Consider the following 23333-nt stretch of genomic DNA (forward strand, 5'->3'; position numbering starts at 1 on the left):
TTCAAAACCAGTCACATCACTCTTCTCGATTGCTCTATGAAAAATATGCTTCCCAAAGCTTTTAAAAATAAATCATGTGCAAGGGCTACTGCAGATGCTGTGGGCCTTGCTTTTTTGTGGACGATGTAGCATACACAGAAGGTGCTAAATAATTTGGAACAGGACTGTTACTGCTTTGCAGCTGTTTCACAACATGAAAAAGGGGAGTTTGGAGTTTAGATTGTCTATGATGGGCCATAAAGTAGATACTGAATTTCAGAGTAATCAGGCAGTCATGGAAACAGTTCAGACATATGTTACTGGCACTTCATTGGAACCAATCATAAATGGAATAGAGGTCTCAGAAGTTTTTCTAAATGCAGCATATGAGATCTGCAATAACCCATTTGCTCAGTTTAGTTGTTGAGTTATGCAAAAAGATTTTGATGATAGTTACTGAGCTTTTCACTGGACTGAAGTAGCATTTTTTGCTCATTCTGCCCACTGGGCTAAGGTTCCATTGCTGCCACTGGGGAAGAGACTCATGCTACTGCCTTTGTAAGTAATCACCAGGGAACATGGCTGATTTGGAACTATGCTTTTTAAGTCTAACAGCTCAAGGACTGTTTTGGGATTCTTTAGCAGTATGAGCAGATTTAAAGCCCAGCAGCTGAAAATCTGAATGTCTTGCCTGGACAGTGCAATATGTGCATTGAGTGACTTCATTATTGCAATTTTCAAAAGAAATACACAAACACTGCTGAATTTGAAATTGCTCAGGAGAAAAAGTTCCTGTAAGCTATTTTTGCTTTGTGAGCTCCACTGGTACCTCTTAGACCTGCAGACATGAACAGATGATTTTCTCTCTGGGGCGGTTTAGGAAGGCACACTTGCCATTTGCAGCAGGGTTTGGAGCTGCTGGGATGAACCCAAAGCACGGAGGGCAGCAGGGAGAGGGACGGGATCCCGGCTCTGGTGACATCCCCACCCAGCTCTGGGCTCCCCAGCATGGCAGGACGTGTTGGAGCAACTCCAGAGGAGAAGGGCAGGAGGCTGGAGCACCTCTGCTCGCTGTGGGGACAGGCTGGGATGGCGCTGCTCCTGAATGGGAGGCTCTGGGGACATCTCACTGAAATCTTTCAGTTCTGCAAGGGGCTCATGAAGCAGAGAGAGCAACTTTTTACATGGACAGATAGGACAAGGGGAACTGTTTTAAACTACAAGAAAAGATTTGGATTAATTATTAGTAAGAAATTCTTTAATGTGAGGGTGATGAGGCACTGGCATGGGTTTCCCAGAGAAGCTCTGGCTGCCCCTGGATCCCTGTGTGAAAAATGCATGTATTTTATGATTCGCTTTTTGCAAATATTACAATGAATATTATACGTGTTGTGTTAGAAAGTAATGCTGTATTAATTCTCTTAAGTAGTGTGTTAAATATAGTTTTAGGTTATAAAAAATGTTAAAATAGAAACTATGCTATGTAGGATACTTTTTTTAAAGACAGGACTTGCAGCGAGATAGCAGCCACAGGACACCTAAATTTTTCAGAGAAAAAGAATTTATTGCCCTCTTATCAGAAGAAAGGAACTTCTTCCCTCCTCGAAGCCGCTGTTAGGATTCAGAGGAAGAAGTTGACGATGACCAGACAGAATCCTGTATTTGAATGGAATTTATGCATCATGTACGAGGTGTATGAATATGCAACAGGCTATTGCTTTTAAGGGTTAATCCTTTGTTAACGGGTGTCCTTTTTCGGGCTCGTGCTGCCCAGAAAAAGGTACCTAGACTGTCAGTAACTCTTTGTCTTTACTGTCTCATATTGTCCTAATTCAAACTGTCCAAATTATTATTACTCTAATTGTGTTACTATTTTTATAACCATTTTATTACTATTAAACTTTTAAAATTTTAAAAACAAGTGACTGGCGTTTTTCACACCGGGAAGTGTCCAAGGCCAGGTTGGATGGAGCTTGGAGCACTCTGTCCATAGCCGGTGGGTGGAACAAGTTGGTCTTTAAGGTCCATCGGACTCCAATGCGGGCTGAGGCGCTGTCAGCTCGGAGGGAGCCGCGGTGTCATTTGGGCGGGCCAGCCCGGCAGCACCGGGCCCGCGCAGTTATCGCGAGAGCGGCGCGGCGCGGGCCGGCCGGAGGGGCGGGGCCGCGCGGCGCGAGGGGCGGTGGGGCCGCCCCCGCCCCCCCGGCGCCCGCCGAGCTCAACATGGAGCCGGGCCCGGGCGAGGAGCCCCGCGCCTCCACGTCCTCCGCCACGGCCGCCGCGCCGGAGCCCGGCCCCGAGGAGGTACCGCTCCGCCCCGGGGGGCCCTGCGGGTGGTGCAGCCTGCCCCGGTCGCTCCCTCCTGCAGCCCCTGCTCGGCCCGCGCCGCCCGGGCCCTGAGGCCGCCCGGGCCCCTCCGCCGCTGCCCGCGGGCGTCCTGCGGGCCGGGCACACCCCCGGCCTCGAGCCCGCCCTGCGGCATCGCCCCGGCCGTTCCCGCCGCCCTGCCGTGCCCCCGGCCCGGCTCTGCAGCCCGGGGCTGGGGCCGTGGGGCCCGTGCGGAGCCCCTGCAGCCCCGCGGCCTGCGGGGTCAGCTGCCGGAGCCCACCGCCCTGTTGTTGCCTCTCCCGCCCTCGGGGAGAGCTGTCCCGGAGCTCCGAGGGCCCGGGGAGGGAATGGCGGGAGGGCACCCCGGAGGGGTCAGGGTCTCCCGGTGCCCCTGCCCAGCTTCGAATGGTGCCCTGGTGCAGAATGCACCCCTCGAGACAGCGCGTATGGCTGCCGGCCGCCTCTCCTTAGGTTTTTGGAAGAAAGACACAAGGCTTGTAGAAAGTGACGTATTCAGGTATCCTTGGAAACAGAACAAGGTTTAACCCGAAGAATGAATCTTAGGAAAAACTTAGTGGAATGAGGACCGTACATCATGTGTTTATGATGGAGAAAATTGTGGAACTAACAATAAGAGTACATTCAGGTGTTTTATCCCTGTTGGTGACAGTCCATTTTGCTGTAAAGAATGAAGCTTTATTTGGTTATGTATACAGACAGTTAAGGGACACTTTGGTTACTCGAGAGAAAATGTTTAAGGGCTGTTTCTCTATTGTATCCAACTTACTCTGCAAAATTGTATGCATGTCAACTGTACAGTCACAGCATCTGCATAACATGGCAGGCATGCAACCTGTTGTGCTCTGCTCCCCTGTCAAGTGTTTTACTTCATAAATAGTCTTTGTTGTACTACCAAAACTGCCTTATTGGCTATTTGGAAATGTATTTCCACCTTCTGTATGTGAGTTGAACACAGAAGGAATCCTAATTATTCGTAGTGCATCTGCTCAGAGTTTTCAGTAGCACAAATTGCAAGGGTGAGGTCAGCTAAAGCAGCAGCAGTTCTTGTTCCCAGTTGTTTATTTAGGTGTTCGTGGGGCCTCCTCATGTTGGGACTGTCAAACTTTCTGGATAGAAATCTCTCAGCCTGAATTTAGGAACTCTGTTTAGGGTAGCTTAATATTAGAGATTTTAGGGGGAGTATGTTGTATCTTTGGAATACTCAGGACTTTTGAAAGTGCTGCGTGGATGTTGTAAGGTGTTTAAATGACAGCAGTTTTCAGGGGACTGTTTAATCTATATGGGAAATAGGTTCTAGAGTAGAGACACATTGTTACTGGTGAGTTTCCTGAGCTAAAAATGAAACTACTTTTGTGGTGGTGAATTGTACAGAGGCGTCTGCTGTCTGGTTCCTGACAGGTCAGCCATCTATATGATGAAGATATGTTGTTTAAAGTTTCTAGTGAAAAACTCTCAGACTTTGGGAAATATTTTATGTTTCTGTGTTGTATAAAGCTACATGGGCCGGTTGTTAGGGGGAAGTATTCTTACTCATACCAAAATCTAGTAATTGTCAGAGTGTAGATTTTTGTAATTCAGAGCATTATGCAGAAGCAAGTCTGGGTATGATGCCTGTCCATCAATATTTAACAGAAACACTGCAATAAGTAGTTGGGGGTGGCAGGGACAGTGTTTTCTCTTTAAGGATAAGGTGTACACTGTGATTTTATTGTGCTGTGGCTGCAGTAATAGGTCAGCTCATTTACTGTTTTAACTCAGTATGTTATTCAGAAATACTTCTTTCAGAATAAATTTGGTTTGTATGCCACCATAAATTTTATTCCTCTGGGATAATCTGAGTAAGAACAGAGCTGGCATTGCAGCTGTCTGCCTTGGGGCTTAGAAAGGTAATATTGCACTGCAATTTACTTGGAAAACTTTCAGTTTTAAGGGATTCTCATAAAATTGAGTTGTTCTGCTTGAATAAGCTTCATGCTTAAATAAGGTAGACAGACAGCTTTTTTCCAGTAACACATATCTATCTAATTTATTTCTAGGGCAGGTGGGGGAGATGCCTGAAATGGCCTACTGTCAATTTGTTTTCATTTAAGGAATAATTTGCCACTTCAGTTGGAGGACTGGACCTGATATTAGCAGTGTCAGCCTCTCTTTTTGGAGTGTGTTGTTTAGTAATGCAATGGAGGTGTGAATATCCACATCTGCATCACCTCTCTTTGGCATATTGGAGTAACCTTGCTTTCTGATTATCTGTGTGATTGAAGAACATTTAAGTGAATAGAATATTTCTAATATTTCTAAATTACCTATTGGCAACATTTGGCCTTGCACAGGTGAGCTGAAGCATTTATAAAATCATTGAGCTCTCAAGCAGCTTCATTATACACTAAGTACTGTTCACCTCTGCAGAGAATGATGGCTTTGGGCCAAACCTGAAACACAAATCTGTGACTTGAGAAAGTATTCCTCCCATTTGCATGTGTATTTATCAGTAACAGTTCTGAAATTTAAATGCAATGTTGCTTGACAGATTTTCAGATATTTGGTACCATTTTGGCCTGGTTTTGCTATTGGAGCCTGAATAGTTTAGAGTAATTATTATTTTAATGTATTTAATAGTAGTCTGATACTTAAAGCAGATTTATGCTCTGCACTGTTATATTTTATGCAGACATGCACTCTTGTAGTTCCTTCCAGTTTATTCAGAGCTTTTCAAAAGCATTTTTAGAATTTAAAGCATCTCAAAATAAGTTTATTTTTATTGGCATATTTCAAAGACCAATTAGGAAAGTTTTCCTTAGTTAAGGGGGAAAAAAATCTATCACTTCATCATTTTACCAATATAGTTGTGGAAAACCTCCCTTGAGCTTCACAATTGAGGACAGGTATGAATCTCATAAACTACAAAAGTTACAATTAGTTACAATTCCTTAGATTTCTTTCATATATAGTAAATAAGGTGGTTCTTCTGCTGTCTGAGAGTGTACCAGGGGGTTGTTGCTGCATGGATTGAATTGGTTGGCTGTGTATCTTCCTAGGTTTGTAGTTAAGCTGTTTCCAATTGAACTTGTGACAATTCATCTAGAAGTGGAAACAGACAAAACCCAGCCAAAATGCAAGTGTCAGGGACTTAGAATTAGGAATCTGGCATTTAGAAATCAAAACTGTTATTTTTTTAAACATATCTTTTCAAGGCATTAAACTTAATTATGCATTTACAGTGAAATCTCTGTGAAATATTAAAATTAATGTTCTTTCAGTAATTTCTTTCAATGTGGATCCTGTGTGTAGAGATGAATATGAGGTTCTTCAGTTTCATTGTGGACATGAAGTTTTGCTTTAGGTGAAGTGATATGATTAATGCACTCATTTAATTTTGAAATAATTATTTTTAAAAAGTAGCATGCTTGTCTTGCAGATTGTAGGTTTGTTCAGTTTGATGCATTTTGCTAAAAAAGTAAATAAACTGGTATTTATAAAATGCTTAACGTTTGAATTCCAGAAAAATGATCCCCCATTCCAACTCAAACTTCCTCCAAAGGCAGCTAGACCTGAAAAAGAAGTTGACCCAGAATATGAAGAGAAGATGGTAAGTGCTTTCATGAGAAAATGTACTGCAGCTTTTTATGGCACTTGGTTGTTGGAGCAGGATCAGCACAGTTACAGGAGTTACTGCAGCCTGGATGTGTCAGAAAAAAACCAAATCAAGATTAATTTAGGTGTCCATGTCGTGTCTCTCACAGTGACTGACAGGCCAGGCAGTGGTGGTTCTGTTAAATGCTGTCCCATTTTCCCACTATTGTTGTCTGCATGGTTTTTGGAGTTGTACCCTGTGGTTTTTATACTCATAGTTGTCAGTGGATTTTTGGTTGTGTGGTTTCTTTTTTAGTTATCCACACCCATCTGTGGTAAGGAGTTACTGTTCAATGACATTTTATATTTACAGCTCTCCTTGTTTTGTTTTGAATTGTCTCTGTCAGTTTAATTTGATGACTCCTTGGGTCAGAGGCATCCTTAAGCTACTTCTTTCTTAATTGAAATACTGAAGCTGCCAGCTTGTCTCATATAAAAACAAGGCCTTAAATATTTAAATGTCCCATAATTTGTGTGCCATAACAATGCAAAAGAGGATTTGTCCATGACACCAGCGCTGGGAGCTTGTAATGCTGGAGAGGAGATGTAACAGGGTAACTTCTGTGGTACAAAGAGGCAAAAACCTGCAGGACATGATAAAACTCCTTGGATGGCATTTGTAGTAAGTTCTTGGTTTAAGGTGGTACCTCTGTCTTGCATTGTTTTTAAAGGCTTTAATGTTAAATGGATGCAAAGTAATTACAGTAGAATCTGAAAGGACTCAATATCACAGAAGTCAGGGAAGAATATAACTGTAGACATAGAAAAATTGATACCTACATGTATGAACACCTAATTTATAGCTGAAGAGCCACAGTGAATCTGTTCTTTGAGAATGAATTGAGTAAACAGCTAAACGTGTTTCACAGTAATACTTGACTTTACAACTTCTCTATCTTACAGTGGTAGTTCAGTTGTCCTAAGAGGCAAAGGGGATTAGATACCAAAAAATCTACCTTTTATCAATTGTGCAGTTGTGAGCTAGACTTTTACTGTTTTATCAAGACATACTGTTTATGCTAAGCCTATGATTGCAGGCAGGAAATGATATTGTTTATTCAATATAGGTCATTACCAACAGTGATTTTTTTGCCAAAACCATCATGTTTTGTTTGTAAACTACAAATCCTCTGAATGGATTTGTTTTTATACTGATGATCATAAACATCAATGCCTCTACTTCCCCTCCTTTCATAAAGGTTTTACTTTTTATTTACATTGTATTCGGTTGTCAAGTTATTTGCAGAAACGGTCCGATAATAATGCAAGGGGAAAGCAGTAATTTTTTCCCCGTGAGATCTCGGTGAAGCTGTTACAGGAACGCGGCGCCCTCGTGTGGCGCCATCGTGCATTGCACGCCAGGAGCGCTCTGCTGCCCTTAGGGTGCCGATCCTGCTCTTGGGGGAGACTTCGTTGTTGTACGGGACCTGCAGAAAGGCGTTCTGGGGTCGGGCATTCCTTGGAAAGGCCACGGGGCACAACTACGGTTTCACTTCTTTGTGCTTTCTATCATGATACGTGAATGAGGTCACAGGGACATTGCCTTACATGGTACAGTGTTACATGGTGCTTAGATTTCTCATAGAGAAGCTGATAACAGTTGCATTCTCTCAGATAGAATTTGCATTTTTTCATATTTTTCTTTAAAATAATGTAACATCTTATCTTCTAAGTATAAGGAAGGCCACGTTTTGCTGTGTGACATAGTGAAGTGCATGTGCCCCATTGAGATGGCAAAACTGAAATGCTCAAAATTTGAAATCTGACAGCAAAATTCATGAACCTGAGTGAAAGCAATTCAACCATTATTTCAGAAATATTACTAAAAGCAAAGTTACTACATTGTTGTCTTTGATCGAATCCTGATAGCCTTGAAGCTGATGAAAGTTCTGCCCCTGACAAGCAAGGTTAGGATTTCATCCCTTCCTGCAAGTCATAGCTTTAGTTTTGTCTTTATCTTTTGTAGACAAAGATTAAAGCATCCCTTCCCCACTGCTGGTGGGCCATGAAGCAGCTCCAGCTCTGTCTCACAATGCTTGTGGCCCTCTGAGTCGTCTAACAGATCAGTCTTTTCTCATATAAGTTGTTCTCATGAGTGTCTGAATTCTGTTTCTTAACAAAAATACGTTTTTATAAAGCAAAGTTATTTTTTTTTTCTTTTTTTATTCTCTTCTCCACTTTGGAAACTAGAAAGCAGATCGAGCGAAGAGGTTTGAATTCCTCCTGAAGCAGACAGAACTTTTTGCACATTTTATTCAACCTGCAGCACAAAAATCACCAACATCTCCACTGAAAGTCAAGCTGGGACGGCCACGGTTGAAGAAAGATGAAAAACAGAGTTTGATTTCAGCTGGGGAGTATGTTTTATTTTCATTTCTGGCTTCTTACATGTTCAAACAGCTTAGACTTTTAACATAATTTGTTTAGAGATTGTACATAGAAATTGTACTTTCAGTAAATCCAGACAATTTCCTATTAGTGGGGTATCAATTTCTTTAAAAGCTGGTTGGTTTGAAAGCATCATCAGCTCCATTAACATAAGTGTGACCTTGGATCAGAAATGCATTTTTAAAGCAAGTTGCCTGATTCTTGCCGTGTAAAATGCTTTGGTCTGCATTGTGGGGTGAGTTTGGAGTACACAAATTGAATTTCTTTTGCATGATGCAGAAGAGGCATCAGAAATCCACCTGATGTGCCCCAGCTGGTCATGCACCAGTCAGTGGGACCAGGGTGGGGCTAGACCAGGTTGTGACAAGGCAGTGCCCATGTGGTGGGGATGTTGGATCCTCAGCACCAACTGGCTCTCCCCACTGGTCTGTCTGTGTTGGTATTGCAGCAGAGCCTGCCTGTAGTGCCTCTGAGAGGTCTTGAAATAACAAACAACTAGTTCTTTTTAATGTTTGCAAAATTACATTCTATTTCCGAAATTTTAATTATTTAAAAATGCGAATATGTGATTTTTCTGAACTTTGTAAATATCAAGTAATTGAGTCTAAGGCCACACTGATGTGTCTTGTACGTCTGTGTTGCTCATTAAAAAGTGCCTCAGAGAACTCATGATATTGTCAGATTATAGCTGTGGCTCTGAAAGAGAGGGGTTCATATCAGCCTTTCTAATTCAAGCTGGAATGACTCCTGAGGAATAATGTGTTAACAGGATGAGAGTTGGGTCAGGATACCAGAACACTCACACTGTGTGTCAGTGTGAGGTTCTGTTGTGGTTTGGAGTTTGCAGCAGTGTTTTGGAGTGGTTTGTTCACACATCAGTGTTGGGCTCTTTCCTCAGGTACCGCCACAGGCGCACGGAGCAGGAGGAGGATGAGGAGCTCTTGTCCGAGAGCCGGAAAAGCTCCAACGTGTGCATTCGGTTTGAGGAGTCCCCTTCATGTAAGCATGGTGATAACAGCTCAGTTCTCTGATTGATTTCATGTAATGAAGATCTGAGCAGATTGCAATTGGAATTTTCCACTTCGAATTAGTATTTTTCTACTTAGAGGAATCTTACATTTACAGATGTGAAAGGAGGAACACTGAGAGATTATCAGGTTAGAGGTTTGAACTGGATGATCTCATTGTATGAAAATGGAGTTAATGGCATTCTGGCAGATGAAATGGTAAGCAGTAATCTTTTGGATTTTTTTGTGGAAATTGTTGAGCACAATTCAACATTGAAGTGCTTATACTATTTCATGTACTTGCAGTAGTATGCTTCATTCTACAGCAGTTTGGTTTTTCAAATCTGAAATTGTAATGAAAGAAATTCTATTGCAAACATTTTTTGTGTAGTTTGCTTTAAACAAATGGCAGAATTATATAGTAAGAAAATGGTTTGAAAGTATTTCTTTATGGTATTTCACTTCAGCAAGTTTCTTTCCCCCCTCTTTGTTAATGCAGGGGCTTGGTAAGACTCTGCAGACAATAGCTTTATTGGGCTATCTGAAGCATTACAGGAACATTCCTGGGCCACACATGGTCCTGGTTCCAAAATCAACTTTGCATAACTGGATGAATGAATTCAAGCGCTGGGTTCCATCCTTACGTGCTGTTTGCCTTATTGGAGATAAAGATGCCAGAGTAAGTGCTTCACATTTAAGAAATTTATGCATTATTTGGCAAAAAAATATCAGTTGGGTATGTGGAATTCTCCCTAAGCTATTTCCTTAATTAGAGTATATTTTAGTAATCTTTACTGCATTCATGTTGAAAATGCAAAATGTTATGCTTGTGACTAGGAGGAAAAACTGAAAATCAGTAGATGAAATAATAGACTGGGATCTGGGTACAGCCCTTTGAGTTGTCTGTTTTTCTGTTGTCTTTCTCTTTGACTTTTGCACCTATTTTTTATCTTTCTTCCATATTTGTAATGTGGCAGTGTTTACTCATTTTTCTTTATTGCACTCACTTTGTTACCTCTCCCTTCACCTTTTTTCAGGTGACTTTTCCCACTCTTGTATTTTATAAGCCTGCCTGGCCTTGTAACTAGGATTCTGCTGTAGAGCTTTTCATCTTTCATTGTGAAGGCCTTAAAATAGATATGGAATGTTTTTCTAACTGAAGGGGATGAATGAGCTGGATGTTTCTGTGAATTCTGTAGCTGCTCATATGGATTGCATGGCTGCCTGCTACTGCTTGAGGGTAGAAAGGTTCTAGAAAGGGAATAGGAGCTGGCAGTGGGGCCAGGAAGGCAAGTGGCATCCTGGTGTGTACCAGCCATGGTGTGGCCAGCAGGACCAGGGCAGTGACTGTCCCCTGTACTGAGGTGCTGGAGTGTGTTCAGAGAAGGGAACAGATATTAGGAGGAGCAGCTGAGGGAACTTGTTTTTGTTGGTGATAAAACAAGAGGAAATGGCCTCAGGTGCACCAGGGGAGACCTGTCTGCATGGCTTTCCTATGGGACGGTATTCTTCCATGTGAAAGGATTTATATGCTTTGATATGTGCAAAACAGAGATGGGACAGAGGAGGGAGCTATCTGGGGAAGAGAAGATAGTTGGGAGTGGACTGTGTAAGTTGGTTTGATACACTTCTGTGGATTATGTCTTTGGACAAATTAATTCAGAAGGTTTTTTCCCTTTTGATTGTATGTACTCTATTTGAATTACAGAGAAATGATGCTGAAGAGCAAGTAACTAATTTTGAGTAGAAATTAATTTGTGTATTACTTAACTCCAGCTTTCTCTGTGCTCGAAGTACAAAGGATTGAAGGTTTTTGTTTCAGTAACTTTCAGTTACGCAGAAGATGTTTCAGATGAACTTTGTGTGCTAGTTTAGTGATGGTGGTGGAGACAGCTTTCCCTGAATGCCATAAAATTTTTTCATATTTATCAATGCTTACTAATGCTGTTCTTCTGCTCTAGGCTGCATTTATCCGTGATGTTATGATGCCTGGTGAATGGGATGTTTGTGTTACATCATATGAAATGGTAATTAAAGAGAAATCAGTCTTCAAGAAATTTAACTGGAGGTACCTGGTAATCGATGAAGCCCACAGAATAAAGAATGAGAAGTCTAAGGTACATTTGAAATTGTTTGATACTTGGAAGTTAGTTCAATACAAAAAGATGGATCTGATTTGAGCAGATTTCAAGTGTTAGCTGTGGTGTTTTTTTAAAATAGAAGCAATAAGCTATTGGGTGGTAAATGTGAATTTCATAGGTAGCTCACTGTCTCTAAGTTTAATTGACATTGTTTTAGGTTTCAGAAACTGATTGACTGTGCTTTAGTGTAGATGGTGTTGATAACTATGTTGTGTTTCCAGCTGTCAGAGATTGTACGTGAGTTCAAGACAACAAATCGATTGCTGCTTACAGGAACTCCTTTACAGAATAACCTCCACGAGCTGTGGGCATTACTCAATTTCCTTTTACCTGATGTCTTCAATTCTGCAGATGTAAGTTGATGTTTGGAGGTACAGTGTTGTTATTTTGATTCCCAGGCTGCTGTCAGTGGAAGAGAAGAATGACCAGCCTAGGGAGGAGATGGACATTGTGCATGACCCAGGTTCAGGGAAAGCTCTGTGGCTTACTGTAGACTGCTTTTATTATTCTGCCTAGTTAAAACAGTGCATTCTACTGGTGTGGATGAGGCCTCAGACCATTAACAGCAAATGCAATATCTTAAGTAGATCAAGAATTATGCAGAATTTGAGAAAGCAATCAAGTAGCCAGAATATGAATCATCCAAATAGGCGTAACCCTTTTTTATTAATTTAGAACTTGAGTAATCTTCTTTTTTACTGTTAATATTTCTTTGTGCTTGTATTACTTGCTTATGTTGTTTTTACTCTGCTGTCCATTTTTTTTCCTTAAGGATTTATGTTGGGGTTTTTTAAACTTTTTGCCCCATCATCACATAAGCACTAAAGGGAAGCCCTTGGGCACTGCAGTGATGAGCATGGAAAGTTGTTGTATATTAAGCAGAGTATAATGAGAGTGTAATGGTATTTTGTCTGCAGAGTGATGCACTTGACTCAAATGTTACAGCGTACCAGGGAGATGGCACAGAATTGCAGACTGGTTTTTCTTTCACAGAAGTAATTTGTCTCAAGATTTATGTCACTCTCAACTGCAATGAAAGAGAGTCAATATGTGTCTATGAAAAGTGCAATGATAAACTGTTCTTACCAATTGTGCTGTTTCTCATTGCAGGATTTTGACTCGTGGTTTGACACGAAAAATTGTCTTGGTGATCAGAAACTTGTAGAAAGGCTTCATGCTGTAAGTAATCAAAGCTGTAATCACATGTCATCATTAGCATGCACACTGTAAAGAAGAAAACCAAATTAGTTTCCCCTTCATCTCAAAGTTGAAAAAATGAATGTGAAGGTCTTTAGTTACAGGAATGCCTATCAGAATTTTCATTAAGCTTCCTGTCATAGGTACTATTTTTTGTGTGTAACTGTTTGAAGCAGACAAAATCTGAACATAAGATGTGAAAATGAAGAATTTTGAGATATTTTTAAACCATTTATTATTGTGAATAGTACACTGGTACATGTCATGCTAATCTGAGTAATGCCTTTACCTTTGTTTTACTGTGCATGAGATAAGACATTTTTTGCAGTGGCAGAAGAGGTCAGAGAACCTGCAACATGCATTGCTTATACTTGAAATGTGGGTGTGTATTGTCCCTGCTAGTGGAAATGAAACAGGGCTTATGTTAAAAAGGATTAAATTTTATAAACTTAAGAGTTTTGCCCCTTCTTAAGACAACAACTGGGATGATTCTGGCAATCCTTATGTAGGGATACACATGTGTGAGTTTAGTCATTGCTGGACAACTTTGTTTTGCAGAATTTTTCTCATAGAGTCACCATGACAGCAATAGATACTGGTTAGTTTTGGATAAATATCAGATAATTGAATCTGTTAGTTTTGTATTTGTGACAGTCAATTTTACACATTTATCTATGTAAAGCATCTTAATTTGTGTAGGTTTTGAAGCCATTTCTCTTACGTCGTATAAAAGGTGAAGTAGAAAAGAGTTTGCCTCCAAAGAAGGAAGTAAAAATTTATCTTGGGCTCAGCAAAATGCAGAGAGAATGGTGAGTTATTTACATCAAAGTAAGCTTCTTTTCTGATAAACACTATAGCTCTTCACACTGATACTTTTTTCCTTACATTTGCATGTTGAGACAGTCAGAGAAACTTATTTAGAGCTGTCTTAGGGCTTTTGTAAAAAATGCACAAGTTTCAGAGAGCTGAGGAAGGGTAATGAAAAGAACTGGGAGGAAGAAAGGAGAAAAATTTTTCCTTCCTTAAGTTTATGTGAAAGAACAAATGCCTCCTGAGCTTCCTCCTTTGATCCAAGTATGTATGCACCAAAAAGTCTTAACCTGAAAGGAGAAGAGAACCCTGAGGAACTACCCGGAAGAGACATGAGATGCCAGGTCAGTGCAGCAGTTTCTGTCAAATAAGTAATATTTTTAATCCACTTTGTACTACTAAAATGGAAGTGTAAAATAATCCAGGGCAAATCATTGTCACTCACAGAGAGATTCCCTTTCGTATTTAGCTATGAATTTGAAAATCCTTATTATCAGTGAGATGTTTCATAGTAATATAGCTCATTGTTATAGAAACAAAGCCAACTCCCACATAAGTAAGAATGGTGATATTGCAGGGTTTCATTCATTCATTGAATTAAATACCAGAAAGTTGTTCAAAACTGCCCTTAAAACCTCAGGTACACCAGGATCCTGATGAAAGACATTGATATCCTGAACTCAGCTGGCAAGATGGATAAGATGCGCCTGCTGAACATTCTGATGCAGCTGCGCAAGTGCTGTAACCACCCTTACCTGTTTGATGGTGCTGAGCCTGGCCCTCCTTACACCACTGACACCCATCTCATCACCAACAGTGGCAAAATGTTAGTTCTGGATAAGCTGCTGGCAAAACTCAGAGAGCAGGGTGAGTACTGTTTGTGGACAGCAGTGATCTGAATGCTCCTTCTCAGTTAAAGTGTCTTTCAGAAACAGCACAGGTTTAGCCTCTCCTGCAGTGAAAGTATTCATCACTTTCTCTGAGGTTTTTGTTGAAAATTAATTTTCTGTAGATCTTAACACATGAAGGGAAAGAAATCTTATGGGAATGATGAGTAAGACTAAAAATATGGAGAAGCAGAAGGAAAGGAAGAGTAGAGCCTCCCTTCTCCTTTCTGTAAGAAAATTTCTGATGATAGGATTATTTCATCTATGTGCATCAGCAAGCACCAGATTCCCTTATAATGGATTTAAGTGTTCTGCTTATTTGGTTGTGTATTTCTCCTCTATAATTTATCAAGTAATATTCTTGAGTGGTTTAATCACTACCAGAAAAATAACTTGAGAAGAAAGACTTATTTAATTTAGGGCATAGCACAGAATATTTCACATAAATTCTCAGTCATGCTCTGGAGTAGCTCTGTGATAAGATCAATGTGAAAACATAAAATGAATGTCAAAACCTTCTGTGTTCTGTCAGGTTCCAGGGTTCTGCTGTTCAGTCAGATGACTCGTTTGCTGGATATTTTGGAAGACTATTGCATGTGGCGTGGCTATGAGTACTGCAGGCTTGATGGGCAGACTCCACATGAGGAGAGAGAGGTGGGAAAGTTGTATGCAAACAAGAAAAGGCTTTGGTTAGGTTAATAAGTTATTATTTACATACATGTATGTAGCCACATCATTGTTTAAAGTAAAGCAGAAAAGGTACAATTTTTAAAAGGCTGCTAAGGGAATGTTTCTCCTAGACTAACAGTATGTTTCATTTGATCCATAAATGAAAAATACAGTATATTGTGGAGTCAGTACAGATTTTCTCATCTGTACAGTCAGACATTTCTTACTTTGATAAAATTCTTTTTTCTATGAAAACGGTGTAAATTTAGAAGAAATTTAATGGGAAGGCCATCAACATACTGGAAACTTGTTTGAAAGATCTGATACATTAGTGACACCTTTTTTTTTTCTTTCAGGAAGCAATTGACACATTTAATGCTCCTAACAGCAGTAAATTCATTTTCATGCTGAGTACCAGAGCTGGAGGTCTTGGAATTAATTTGGCAACTGCTGATGTGGTTATTCTCTATGATTCAGATTGGAACCCTCAAGTAGATCTGCAAGCCATGGTGAGTTAACTCCCCAATAAACGTTTGTTTAAATTGTCAATATTCTATTTTGTGTAACTGTTTTCAGAACTTGCACTTTTGTTACTTTCTTTATTTTTTGTGTACACAAGGCAATACCAAGAGACAAAGGAGTTGAATAAAAGGACATGAACAGCATTTGTAGAGGAAATTGTAGATTTTTGCCTGTTAATATTTGTCTTAATTATTTTCATAATGAGAGATTACTTCTATCAAAATACTGTATCAATATTGTTAATGGAGGTATAGCATTATTCTTAATTCTGTCTTTTCAGGAGAGAACAGTTGAATAATAGAGGACTGTTTTCAAAATAATAACAGATAACTAAAAGCATGCAGCCTTATATTTCTGTCATTTTGGAAGTTTATGGTTTTACTGTTTGTTTCTGCATAAGCCTAAAGGCATTTGGTGGTCATGCTGGGAGGGGGAAGTTACCTTTGGGTTAAACCTGCTCCAATCTTCTCTTTCTCAGTACTGAATGTAAAAAAAATAGTCTGTAGTTTGTTTCACGTGGAATAAAACTCATGTGATCCTTCTTGCACGATTAGTAGGGTGGGTATTTGTTCAGTGGTTTGTAATTTTTAATTTTCTTTTAATGCACTTCAACACATCAAATATTTAATATCAGTAGCTCAGCCTTTAGATATGCATGTTGACTGCCAATAGTTGACCAACTTCCTGGAGACTGTAAGCGTGATTTGTGAACTTCAGTGGGGTTTTCAGGAAGAAATTAATATTATGAAGGAGAGTAAAAGATTTAACAACTCATGTTTAAAGAGAAAATCCTGGTACCCACAGCTTGAAGGACGACTGTTTAACTTTTGTTTTAAACTACTTAAACTTACTACTACTTACTTACTTACTACTACTTAAACTACTTGGTTTAAAAGGACATGTTTTCCAGAGAGGATAAATACAAGTTTTGTTACAAATGAGTGTAGTGTGTCAGTCATAAACCTGGTTTGCTTGGCTTACAAGCAGTGTTGGAGCTGTGGCTGCAGGAACTCTGCACATGGAATTGATGTGCTCAGGCCAGGGATGCAGAATGTCAATACCTGTGTCAAGTGAGAGAATTCATTGAAAGCAGTACAAGTGTATGCATGTATGTACTGTTGTATATCCACTTCCCAGCTGCAGTCTGACAGACATTCAGTTATCTTCATTTACATTGAGGGAGATGCATTTATTGTTGTGGAATGACTCAGAAATGTAATAGCCAGATATAAATAAATATTAGAATACTGGTTTTACAGTGATCTGTGCTTTTGAATAGGCAAGGGGCCAAGAAGTACAATGCTAGTTTGAGGCTGCTGTTTCTGCAAGCTAACTGTCTATTGCTTGTGAGTTCTTGTTGCTGAACACTCATTGATTTATGTTTGTTAGGACCGTGCGCATCGTATTGGTCAAAAGAAACCAGTACGGGTGTTCCGACTTATCACTGATAATACTGTTGAAGAGAGGATTGTAGAAAGAGCTGAAATAAAACTGAGACTGGACTCTATAGTTATACAACAAGGTATCAACTGCTATATATGTTTGTCTGCAACAGAATTGTTCAGTCCCTTAAAGTTTGGTTAAATAACTGTACAAATGTACAGTGTTAGTGGAAGCAGGCCTTGTGTATAATAGCAGTGTACTAAATCATCCTCATGTGCAAGGTATTCACTTGTTCAGCTGAATTATTTTAAAATTGTTTTCCTGATTAATGTAGGCAAAGACAAAGAGTCTAAATGAGGACAGTAAACTACAGCTGAGTAGATGTTATTTAGTTTTGGGATATGTTAGAAAAAAAAAGAAAATCAGGTATGTTCCATGGCAGTTGAAATAATGATATACATATGTTTCTTACCATATAAGAGTTAACTGAAAAATAAAACACCTTTGTGTATTTTTGTTTGGAAGCACTTAGAGGAATAGTTTGTCAAAACTAAGGTATTCAAGCTAAGTTTTTAGGCTTGTTTGTATTTACTACAGGGTGGGCTAGTGAAAGGATGATGGTCAAAATTGTGATAGCATGAGAAGAGACATGGATAGCATAAGAGAAATTCTGGGACAGCAATTAAATTTTGGGAAGAATAATTAGAAAATTGGGTTGAAATCAGTGATGTAAATGTTGAAAATGTCAAGCACTTCTTAGTGGTTATAGAATACTTCTTAATTTTTCATCTCGAGATAAGATTGTGACCTTAAAAGTTCAGATAACTTTGTAAGAATAAGATCTTACGTGTAAAATTCAGATTATATGAATGTGAAATGTTTTTTGTTATGGCTTGAGTCAAAGTTGTTTTGTTTTTTTTTTAGTTTTCCCCAAAGTTCTTGACTTCTCTTTATTCTCATCTTGAGTGAAATGTATTTTTTCTATATGGTTGTTCTGTTTTTCCTTTCTTGTTCTGTCAGTGAAGTAAAAAAATGCACTACTTGCATGGTCCTACTAGAACTCCCACATTCTAACTTGCAGCATATTCCTTGTGATTGTAGGAAGGCTCATAGACCAGCAGTCCAACAAACTGGCAAAAGATGAAATGCTGCAGATGATCCGGCACGGGGCCACGCACGTGTTTGCTTCCAAAGACAGTGAGCTGACAGAAGAAGATATAACCACTATTTTAGAAAGAGGTGAAAAGAAGGTTAGAGAAACTTTTCATGTGGAATTCAAAATACCTATGCACAAAATGGAATGAGGTCTGATTATGTAAATTTATTATTACTTTACTATTTGTGCAGATTTTAAATATTATGAAAGTTTTGAAGAAGTAGAATTAGTGATTGTAATTATTTTCAAGGTTTATGCTGTGTGCATCCTGTCTTAAGCACTGCCTTTTGTGGTCTTTTAGAAAAATGTAAATTTAATGCAAATAATTCTGACAGACACAAAGTCTTTATGGAACTTCATTAGGTAATAGATAGCTCTATGAAAAAATGAACAGCCATTTCAGCTCCAAGGAGATGGGCATAAATTTAATTTGAATTTTAAAGTTAAATTCTACAGTTGTAGGACTACATCCCAGCCTAATAAATTTAGTTTAATGGAGAGTCTTGAAGTCAAATTGCTCTAAATTGAAAAGGACAATAGGTATCTCTCTTTAGAAGAAAGTATAAGTTAAAATCAGAAAAAGATATTGAGTATGTTGTAGTAATGATGAAAGCTGTTTTTTTCCAGAAAAGATTAAATAGCTTGAGTGAGCCTAAAAATGTCTTCCTCTCATTTTAGACAGCTGAAATGAATGAACGATTGCAGAAAATGGGAGAGAGCTCCCTACGAAATTTCACTATGGACACAGAGATGAGCTTATACAACTTTGAAGGTGAAGATTACAGAGAAAAACAGAAGGTAATTTTTTGTAGCATTTAAGACTTCAGTTTAAAGGTGCAGACATAAAAGCCATACTATAAATGTTATGACTATTGAGGATTCTAGAGAAGTAAGGAACTATTGAAAAATTCACTTGGCTCTGCCCAAGCATTAATATTCTGAATTTTTGTTAAACTACTTTGAGCCCCACTATTTTTTTATGGCAAAATCCGATACCATTGCTCAGATGTTTTCCCTTCTGCAACAAAACCAATGAGCTGCATGCTGCTATACTGCTGCAGTCAGTGTTATTTTGCTGTCACATAACTAAGGTGAAAAAACAGGCCTGGTAATAATTTTTTATGTGGATCTTGGACTTGACTCTGCTTTTGCAGTGAAAATTTGTCTTAGTTTGAAAAACAAGTGTCAGCTAAGGAAGGCAGGAGCCTCCCTTGGAATGGAAAATGTAAACCCCTTCCCTCTGAATGACTGTAATTTGAATTTAAGGGCTCTCAGGCAAAGATATGAGGATAGGAATAACAGTTCTGTACTGGTATATATAACAAGGCAAACAAACCACAGCAGTAAAAAGGAACAAAAGGAAAGAAACTAGCCCCCAACAAGGTTTTAGTTTGTACATTGATTTTAGCTAATAACAGAAGGATCATCCATACAAAGAGGTATTGCTCAGTCCCACAGAGTTCCCTTTGCATCTCTGTTTTGTACAAGATGTATAGTGAAGATATCCTTAACCTGCAATCAGATGTGTGAAATCTTACTTGTTAACTATGAAATGCCCTTCTAACTCAGGTTTTTATTGATTTTGAAAAAAACATTTAGCAAAATAAGTTTTGATGAGAATATAGTGCAGTGTGTGGATATAGGCAGAAAATTCTTTGTGTTGATCATTTCATTACAAGAAGTGAGTTAAATACTGCATAGTATGAAATAACATTAGGATTTTAGATTAATTGATTGCTGATGGATTTTTTGTCTGTGTTGTAGCCTTTATAGAGGTTATTCATTGTGATATTTAGAGAAGAAGCAATTTATTCATATCACAAGAAATTAGAGAATTCAGAGCCCAAGTCCTCTGCCCTTCCATTGTCTTTTGGTAGATGGAATCATTACCCTACTCAGGGTCTGGAATACTTAGAATACTGTAAAAGAATCTCTTCTTGCCACTGCACTGCCTTACTTGTGTATTATCTTTTAAGTGCTTAAATATTTGTTATAATCAGCTATAATTTCTAGCTGATTTTTGAGCTCTATTGTAGTATCCAAATTACTGAGCACAATCATTAGATTTGCTGTGCAGAAATACATTCCTGTTTGTAGTGCCATATTAGTCATTATTCTTGTGACTTTAGGGAAGCAAACAGTTCCTTGAGTAGCTTTTTGTTCTGTTCTGTAGCTGAGCATGATGGAATGGATTGAGCCTCCAAAAAGGGAACGCAAAGCCAATTATGCAGTGGATGCTTATTTCAGAGAGGCCCTACGTGTCAGTGAACCAAAAGTCCCAAAGGTAAGGAGGTGGAAAGTGTGGAAGGGTTTTATGTGGTTCTTTTGCTCCTCCTCTCCCATGCTGCATCCCTGGCTCTACCCCTGGTTGCCACTGCTGCTGAGTTTTGGTAGTTTACTTATAGAAAAGTTAAGCTTCTATAATGTTGATTTATCTGTGTATTTTTTAAGGCTCCACGACCTCCAAAACAACCAAATATTCAAGATTTTCAGTTTTTCCCACCACGGTTATTTGAACTTCTGGAAAAAGAAATTCTGTATTACCGTAAAACTATAGGATATAAGGTAATGCATTTTTTTCTTTTCAGATCAGTGAAATGTATTTGCATTCCATTTTGTAAATTTGTTGCAGTCTTGACTTGTCAAGTTATTGTGAAAGAAATGGCTTAAAGCATCTATTCTTCTGTTTCTGTTCTACTGAGGAGCAGAAAAGATAATCTGTTGTTCTTTCCTTCACAAAAAATTCTGTATCTGTGTAGCTTTGTGTTTTGTGGTGGATTCCTAATGATAACATAGAGTAGAAAAAGGAAAAATAGTTCTCATGCTTCATATTCTCAAAACCAAAGGTGTGACATGTGGTCTAAGGTGAGAATAATTTGGCTAATATAAAATCACCTTCCCACGTATGATGGTTTTCTTTGTATATCTTAGTGTTGATATGAAGGTAATTAAAATTACATCAGTTTTCCTTGGATTTGGGTGGGATATAAAAAGTTTAAAGGTGTGGAGAAGTCTGATTATATTACTTCTACAAAAAGGAAACCAGACAGATTTCTAGATTTTTCCCCTAATTTTTTTTCATCCTGTGCCTTAGCTGAATTTCTCTCTTTTCCCTGCTGACATTACTGGACAAGCGGTGAACAGATTCCTCACTTGGACCAGTATTGATTGAGTAAACCAAATGGATTCTCTACTTCCAGCCAGACATGTCTTTAAAAAGCCTCCAGTTTTCTGACAGGTTGCAGCAAGAAAAAAATATAATCTAAAAAATGTGTTGGAGGACATAAAATTGTCATACAAATCAACAGATAGAAAATTGGTGAGAGTAGAATTAATATTAGTAAAATGTGTTTTTTAAGAAAAAGCAGAAAGTTTTTTTAGAATCCTGTTTACAGCCAAAAGAATTTCATGGGGATGTCAGGATAGAATTAAGATGAGTATGCAGTTAGTTTAGGTAAAGAATTTATTCAATTAGTGCTCCAACAAAGAATGATGAGAGAGTTGCTAGTGTTGACAATATGAATGTGAAAAGAGGTGTTTCAGACCAGTTATGGAAACCTGTCAACCTGGAAATGTTGAACATGAATAGTTTTTATCTTAAAAGGTTAGTATGACTGTTTACTGGTGGGGAAAGTGATAAATATAATTAAATTTGTTTAGCTTTGAAATGGAAGTATAACTTCCAATCTGAAGAGAGTTTATAATAAATACTGAAAACAGCCATGAACAGTATGAGAAGGTAACCAATAGGCAGAGACCAAGCTTTATGTGTCAGTCTTAATTTAAACCAGTAAAGTCAAGAAGATTTCTTATATATTAAAACTAGCTTAACACTTCTTAACTTCCACTGCCTTTTGCTGCAGGAATAAGTAAGGTCTACTAAACCCTTACTGGATACTGTTTCTGGCTTGTTTGCTGTTGTGTGCAGTGATATTGGAGTACAGTTCCAAGGTCACAAATATTAAATTGATCAGTGTGGAGAGGGACAGATAAAATGTTGCTGGTTCTTGTTTACATCAGGTTGTGTCTGGTCCTTACTTGGGCAGTGTGCATGGCTTTACAGTAAACCTGGCAGAACTTAGTGTTTCACTGTAGTTATAAAGCATTGTAAACCAGTGAATGTGGGAAAGCAGGTGAAAAGTACCCCTGGAATCAGTGAGCTGTGGCAGCTCAGCCTCTCACAGTACCCTGAGGTCATTGTGTGCAGGAGTGGTGGGTTCAGGGCATAACGAACTTAGAACTTAAAGCCAGTTCTATTTTTGGGAGAAGGGGTTTAAGCAACAAGATCTGAATCTAGGTAGAACACATTTTGTGCAGATGAGTGCTTTTAAAATGCAGTCTTTGAAATAACATTGCTGCACTACTGCTTTTTGAAACCCCTGATTTTAGGTCCCCAGGAATCCTGACCTTCCAAATGCAGCTCAGGTACAAAAGGAGGAACAAAAGAAGATAGATGAGTCCATGCCTCTGAATACTGAGGAAAGTGAAGAGAAAGAAAAGCTTCTAACACAGGTAAAATAAAATCAGCTGAAGTATTTCATCATATGTTTTTGCTAGTATGGAATAGAAGTAATGCAGGAAAGCTATGCTGATGTTACTGAAAGAAGAAAGCATAGAACATGGAATGATTTTGATTGGTTTTGCTTTGAGGGACCTTTCCTGTCCTTGAACAAGTTTACATCTTAGTCATCTACTGTTTCCTTGAAAGTCCTTGAACATTTCTGAGGCAACAGCTTGGATAGTAGGTGCACTATCCAGCAATATGTGCAGAAATCCAATCAGTGGGTTCCTTGTATATGCATAAAGCTTCTGTGTTGATTTTAAATCAAAAAGGGTTTGAATCAGGACAACCCTATGTCAACATACATGGTATTTATGCAGGTGTCTAAGGCATGTCACAATCATTAATTTTTGTCCCAGTCAAGTTGTTAGGCATGTTCTTTTTATACTGGGACTGAATTTCTGTCACTGAGTAGTTTCTTGACCTTTTGGCAGATTATCCTGCTGACTGGGCTTATTAAAAGCTGATTGTTAAAGACAAAGGTGTGTTCAAAGTAACAGGACTTCTTGATTCAGAAAATTTTCTATAGAAGAATTGGGAATTGGTGTACTTTGGAAGAAAATTCCAAAGTCACAATTTCACTATTAATTTCACTTATGTATAGCAGAGGAAATATTTTAGCTGGTGCTGATATGCATATCAGTACTGCTGTTA

General features: G+C 38.8%; 1 protein-coding gene across 1 annotated transcript in view; it reads left to right on the plus strand.

The window, feature by feature from the left end:
* The first annotated feature begins 2143 nt into the window (after positions 1-2143).
* SMARCA1 (SWI/SNF related, matrix associated, actin dependent regulator of chromatin, subfamily a, member 1) overlaps positions 2144-23333 on the plus strand; it is a 33065-nt gene continuing 11875 nt past the window's right edge. The window contains exons 1-19 of the mRNA XM_064713343.1: positions 2144-2283; positions 5828-5914; positions 8149-8315; positions 9245-9345; positions 9472-9572; positions 9853-10032; positions 11315-11470; positions 11716-11847; positions 12605-12673; positions 13391-13500; positions 14142-14368; positions 14921-15042; positions 15414-15566; positions 16969-17101; positions 18064-18212; positions 18797-18916; positions 20292-20402; positions 20570-20683; positions 22508-22630. Coding sequence (XP_064569413.1) covers positions 2203-2283; positions 5828-5914; positions 8149-8315; positions 9245-9345; positions 9472-9572; positions 9853-10032; positions 11315-11470; positions 11716-11847; positions 12605-12673; positions 13391-13500; positions 14142-14368; positions 14921-15042; positions 15414-15566; positions 16969-17101; positions 18064-18212; positions 18797-18916; positions 20292-20402; positions 20570-20683; positions 22508-22630 — 2436 coding nt within the window. The 5' untranslated portion in view covers positions 2144-2202. The remainder of the gene's footprint in view (positions 2284-5827; positions 5915-8148; positions 8316-9244; positions 9346-9471; positions 9573-9852; positions 10033-11314; positions 11471-11715; positions 11848-12604; positions 12674-13390; positions 13501-14141; positions 14369-14920; positions 15043-15413; positions 15567-16968; positions 17102-18063; positions 18213-18796; positions 18917-20291; positions 20403-20569; positions 20684-22507; positions 22631-23333) is intronic.

This window comes from Zonotrichia leucophrys, chromosome 4A (genome assembly GCF_028769735.1).
Source record: "Zonotrichia leucophrys gambelii isolate GWCS_2022_RI chromosome 4A, RI_Zleu_2.0, whole genome shotgun sequence".
Lineage (NCBI taxonomy): Eukaryota > Metazoa > Chordata > Aves > Passeriformes > Passerellidae > Zonotrichia > Zonotrichia leucophrys.